This window comes from Ostrea edulis, chromosome 4 (genome assembly GCF_947568905.1).
Source record: "Ostrea edulis chromosome 4, xbOstEdul1.1, whole genome shotgun sequence".
In the NCBI taxonomy this organism is placed as follows: domain Eukaryota; kingdom Metazoa; phylum Mollusca; class Bivalvia; order Ostreida; family Ostreidae; genus Ostrea; species Ostrea edulis.
The window spans coordinates 91,643,067-91,649,219 of NC_079167.1; the positions used below are offsets into that span (position 1 = coordinate 91,643,067).

General features: G+C 34.2%; 1 protein-coding gene across 1 annotated transcript; it reads right to left on the minus strand.

The window, feature by feature from the left end:
* Positions 1–3,112: 3,112 nt before the first annotated feature.
* Positions 3,113–5,884, minus strand: LOC125669236 (V-set and immunoglobulin domain-containing protein 1-like). The gene is made up of 6 exons (XM_048903677.2): positions 5,845–5,884; positions 5,398–5,516; positions 5,070–5,256; positions 4,645–4,824; positions 4,386–4,514; positions 3,113–4,030 (listed from the first exon to the last, which is right to left on the minus strand). The coding sequence occupies exons 1-6, from the start codon at positions 5,882–5,884 to the stop codon at positions 3,951–3,953; spliced, it is 735 nt and encodes a 244-aa protein (XP_048759634.1). The 3' UTR covers positions 3,113–3,950.
* Positions 5,885–6,153: the final 269 nt, after the last annotated feature.

The following is a 6,153-nucleotide window of genomic DNA, read 5'->3' on the forward strand; positions in this document are numbered from 1 at the left end:
TGTAAGGACATATACAACAATTACTAACTTTAAGCTTCACAAACATTGTTTGACAAATAATGACATTAAAGTTGTTTCAAATAAGTGAAAGCAATGAGGGGGGGGGGGGGGGGGTGTACATGAATACTTTTTGTGTTCACTGAAAACAGAAGATGTGTAGAATGACAAATTATCTACTTGTTGTCATGTTGTTAGGTGCCTCAATAGGACATTGAAATAATTTCGTAGAAATTTCAATGAGATCCTAACAGATTGTTTATGATTTGGATCAATAAAAAATAAATCTCTCTCTCTCTCTCGTTTTCTCTCTCAGGGTAAATACTGGTCACAAGGACTGTACAAACAAAGCCTTCAGTTTCCCTTGCATTCTACTTTAGTTTGGGTGTCTCTCTTACAACAGCTTTATGAGTTGAATACAGAAATAATATTTATTTTTAATAAAGAAAACCTACAAGTAATCAAGATGTCAAAGGTGACCCGTGGTCATCTAAGGGTGACATCTATTTCAAGAACGTGTATAAAAATGAATTTTATGAATCAAAATTAGCTTTCTCTGTTCAATGAATTTAGTAAACTGTTTGTTCATAGGATTAGCTTTCAGAGTTATTTTATTTGTTGATATCATCAAGAATTTAAACCGTCCAGTCATGTGTTTAACGATCTGTTTGTTTTGTGATGTACCGCTGTAATTAGACAGATCGTCATCTTTTGTTTGTTTTGTGATGTAGTACTGCTGTAATTAGACAGATCGTCATCTTTTGTTTGTTTTGTGATGTAGTACTGCTGTAATTAGACAGATCGTCATCTTTTGTTTGTTTTGTGATGTAGTACTGCTGTAATTAGACAGATCGTCATCTTTTGTTTGTTTTGTGATGTAGTACTGCTGTAATTAGACAGATCGTCATCTTTTGTTTGTTTTGTGATGTAGTACTGCTGTAATTAGACAGATCGTCATCTTTTGTTTGTTTTGTGATGTAGTACTGCTGTAATTAGACAGATCGTCATCTTTTGTTTGTTTTGTGATGTACCGCTGTAATTAGACAGATCGTCATCTTTTGTTTGTTTTGTGATGTACCGCTGTAATTAGACAGATCGTCATCTTTTGTTTGTTTTGTGATGTACCGCTGTAATTAGACAGATCGTCATCTTTTGTTTGTTTTGTGATGTAGTACTGCTGTAATTAGACAGATCGTCATCTTTTGTTTGTTTTGTGATGTAGTACTGCTGTAATTAGACAGATCGTCATCTTTTGTTTGTTTTGTGATGTACCGCTGTAATTAGACAGATCGTCATCTTTTGTTTGTTTTGTGATGTAGTACTGCTGTAATTAGACAGATCGTCATCTTTTGTTTGTTTTGTGATGTAGTACTGCTGTAATTAGACAGATCGTCATCTTTTGTAACAAATGTAATGTTTAGTCGAACTACAGGTATGTGAAATTAAAGGCTAACAAAAGTGATTAGTTAGAGGTAATGGTGTCAACCCCCCACCACCATCACCACCCCCACCCCCTTCAAATTGGCCAGTGTTATAATGGTTAGGAAGATAACTTTTTATTGTTTTTTCAAATTATTTTCTACTCTTAATTAACTGAATTGAACGTCCTTGGTCAAATGAAAAATTAAGAGAACCCCCACCCACCCACCCCCCCCCCCCCCCCCTCTAAAATCTACCCTGATGATATTTTGCGCCAGTATGTACAGATTCATTGGAGCTTTAAAATTTAACACGTAGATTTCATCAACACAAGAATTTATGTAGTTGATGAGATTACTGAAAATATTGCAATATAGAACTTTTCAACATTTCCTTCAAGTATGTGCCTTATACATGTATGTACATCAATAAAGATGTTTGATATAAAAAATTAAAGGGGGGATATTCTTTATAAACATTTCGCCGCTAACTTTTAATTTGAAAAATTGAAATCTCTCTCTCTCTCTCTCTCTCTCTCTCTCTCTCTATATATATATATATATATATATATATATATATATATATATACTATATATATATATATATATATACTTTATATATAATCCAAATAGAAAGAGTTGATATCACACAGTCAAAATAATTCAATAAAAAAGCAGGAAAATATACAGTTCCAAAATATATTTAAATCACTAGCTTTCTGGATTTTAACATCCATCCTCAGGTGAATACAAATTAATAATGAATGAATAAATATATATATATATAGAGAGAGAGAGATTTCAATTTTTCAAATTATTCATTATTAATTTGTATTCACCTGAGGATGGCGCTAGTGATTTAAATATATTTTGGAACTGTATATTTTCCTGCTTTTTTATTGAATTATATAATATATATATATATATACATATATATATATATATATATATACATGTATATATATGTGAACATTGACTACCTTTCAAAATGGGAATATTTTAGATAAGATTCAGTTTTATGGTAAATTTTCCGGATAGAACAGATTTCGGCCAAAACCGTACCTTGTTCTTTGTTATCTAGAATATCCACATATAAATTATTATGATTTCAGGGGAATCTAAAGGAAATTCGTTTTGATTAAAATCAAGTACAACGTTGATTTTTAACAACGAAGAATCACAGTTTGTTAGTATTCTGTTCGTTATAACATGTTGAAATAGGAATATAAATGAAGTCTCACGAGATTCGGCGTGACTGTATTTCGGAATATATCTAAAGTACATCATAATGATTTAATTTCTGTAAATATAGTTAGTTACCATTCAATTGTTTCGGCCTTTCCAGCACGCGGAATTTACCGGAAACGCCCAAGAAGTTGCATTTGTTTGTATCCTATAACTATGTCCCTCGGCAGTACACAGTACGTCCAATATAATAACTGTAATCATTTTCTCAGCTGCAGCATATTTTATTTATCACACACATACATCTTTAAATTAATTGTCATCACACACTTGTATCTGTTAATTTAAAATTACATAAACATGTATGTAAAACTATCACAGTTATGCTTTGAAATCAGCTAATCTTTTTCAGTTTATAAATTTGTGCAATCATTCAGTCAGGTTCAATCATTGTGCATTTACAGTAAAGTTAAGAAAAGTAAAAAGTGAATAGTATATATACTGCAGTACTTATAATTTATTGCTGACCATAATATTGAATCACATTTACATACTAAAAATAAATAATCTCATGAAAAATGTACAGTGTAAATGCATTGAAAATAAAGTTTCGTATGGAAACATCTAGTCATTTAATCCTCTTGCGAAAAGTCGAAAATACATGTTCGATGATAATAAGGACGATTTTTCTTCTCTTTATGAGTAGCATTCGTCTTTTGTGGATCGTTCAAAGTGGCCGATTGGTGAAAACTGGAAACAAGTTTGTTCATTTATCTTCGGATCTCTAACAGTTGGTCACCCCAGCAAATATGAAGAACCCCAACACCCAATCGGAAGTCCTCGAATGTCTCGCGCACTCGACATAGATCTCGGATGTAATACGATGGCATCCATGAGCGAATTTGATGCATTGCTGTGACGTCACAATTGACAATGCATCAAATTCGCTCATGGATGCCATCTATTACATCCGAGATCTATGTTGAGTGCACGAGACATTCGAGGACTTCCGATTGCCTCAACACCAGCTAAACAGAGAAACGTCCTGATCAGGGTTCCGCTTACGTTTTGAAGGGGCGAAATTCATAGCTGGATTACTTACGGAACCGGAACTCGTGTCATTCTATACGAACCATTCCGTCCTTCGTTCATATTCTTAGAGTGACACTGCTGGTCTTCTGATACACAGAATATGTCCCCGAGTTTTGAAAGCACACGCCCACATCAGAAAACTCAAGAGAAAAAACGAAACTCGAAAAAAAAAAAACGTGTCCATTTAGGGATCAAACATAAAATTTTCAAGAGGCTTGCGTCGTAGATGTTTACAAAGTTTCTGAATGTCCAAGCTCATTAGAGACTTTTGAATGCCAAGCTGCAGGCCACAAAAAGAGCGGCGAGCAATCCTTGCGCTTTCAGGGATGAACTGCCACCTGAAGTAAAAATCAATAAATTAATTGGTGATTTCTCGATCTATGTACGAAATAATACGAGACAATGGCGTAGGAACTACTGGCATTAACATTCACTTTTAAAGTTAAAATCTTTAATCAACCATGCTTTTAAATTTCTTATACCATAAGTAAAAGTAAATTAATCTTACAGCGAAATTCGTTGGCTGGAGGGGTCTTCACCCTCAGCCCCTAGTATAATAATTCTAAAGAGTATTCGTTATTTTCCGATAATTAAGTTAATCTTATCTTTTCCCTCCAAAGATTTAAAACACCCCGTCCCCTTTGGTAAAATCCTGGATCCGTCACTGTGAACGAATTATGGCTGTCTACTTACTGAGCTGGATGTTCAGGGTATACTCCATGGCTCTCTCGTAGCCGTCATAAGCGGCCTCGCACCTGATTTCCTGGTTCTGGTCGCTACCAGTTAGAGACAATGCCATGGAGCTCACGGCATCTCCGTATCCTAAAACAACACAGCACATTAAAATCTTAATCTTATCTTGACTTTATTTCAGTTTTCAGATATTTGTTATGGGTTGTATAGCCCGTTTCCCAGCTAGTTCTTCGTCTTCTTTAATCGCGACTAGACTCACCACTAGATCTGACATTGGTTGTGTAGTAATAAGCGTTTTGCGTCAGTTCCATTTGGGTTGGGCCTTTGAACCACTTGAGATAGGGTGGTGGATTTCCGTAAGTGGCACGACAGGTGATGTTGACCACATTTCCTGATTGTGGTGAGTTTTCCCAATATACGGATACATTATTGGGTAGGACTAAAGTAGGAAGAAATTATCATATCAGAAAAAATAATATCAGTAGACAAATTATTTTTTTAAAATTTCAAAATTATTTCCCGTCGAATCCTATACTAACCGATGATACACATAAAATGACAGAAATATCCCATAGCGAGCAAAAAAAAAAAAAAAAAAAAAAAATACTTTATAATAAAGTGGCAATTTGTCATGGATATATTAGCTGTCTCTTAAACATCTAAAGAAACTTTAATGGTACTTACTGACAGGAGTGAAGGATATTTCGCGGGTCACTGAGCCGATGGCGCACTGATAAAGGCCCTCATCCGTGGAGGCCACGTTGGAAATGGTCAAGTTAGCTGTGCCGGATATAGTATATTTATTCTGGATAGAAGTCACAATGTTGGTGCCGAATGTCAAAGAGTCGTAACCATTTCCAGAGCTCTGCTTCTGTAGGTTTAAATATATTTTTACTTTTAGTACTTTCGTGCCTTTGATTGTATGCTATTATGGATGGAGTACAATGCTTATTTTTTCGTGCAAATAACATTAGTATCGTTTTCATTAGAATTAATTTTGTAATTTGTTTACTTTTTTCCAAGACACGCTGTCTGATCCCAAGTTGGTTGCGATGCAGGCGAGCGTTCCGGTCGATCCAATTGCGGCAGAGGTGTTGAATGGTTCAATGACAAATGTTACGCACTGGCTCACTGCAAAATGAGGGGTAAAATTGTCATTTGCTTTGAGGATATAAGATAATTCAGATTTTCATGATTTTTTTTTACCAGTTATCATTTACATCTCCGAAAAAAAGTTTTGTCTCATCCACATAAAAAAGAAATACATCCCTGGTTTTTATATATATATATATATATATATATATATATATATATATATATATATATATATACTAAATAAGGCCTTTTGATGAAAAAAAAAATGAATTTTTATTTTTAGAACCGTTCAGTCAAAGACGTTTAGCAGATGAAAATTCGAAATTAAAAATGTGTTAATTTTAAATAAATTTTGTAAACTTACCGCCAATAAGAGAGGCTACGAGAACCAAACTTCCAATCATTTCGAAAATTTCTTAAGTTTAAGCTCGTTGTAGACCAAGAGTATGTTTAAGGTGCGCTGACCACAGAGTGCTAAATAGTTTGGGATGCGGCAATATATATATATATTCTCGTTTCCCTGGTGACACAGTGTATCTTGTTTCGAGGCGTCCCACGTAATATCTATGTCCCCCAATCATATTAAATCAGGTATATACATATTCGACAAGGCAGCTAGTTATCATTTTTGTGACATATAATCCCCCAATAATTAGCTTCTAATTTTTTGAGA

What these genes read in the sequence shown, in the direction of transcription:
- LOC125669236 (XM_048903677.2), bottom strand. Translation starts at nt 5,884, where the DNA reads ATGATTGGAAGTTTGGTTCTCGTAGCCTCTCTTATTGGCG. An exon ending in ACAGCGTGTCTTGGAAAAAA is followed by an intron (nt 5,257 to 5,397) that starts GTAAACAAATTA and finishes TTAAACCTACAG; the next exon opens with AAGCAGAGCTCTGGAAATGG. An exon ending in AACCAATGTCAGATCTAGTG is followed by an intron (nt 4,515 to 4,644) that starts GTGAGTCTAGTC and finishes GTGTTGTTTTAG; the next exon opens with GATACGGAGATGCCGTGAGC.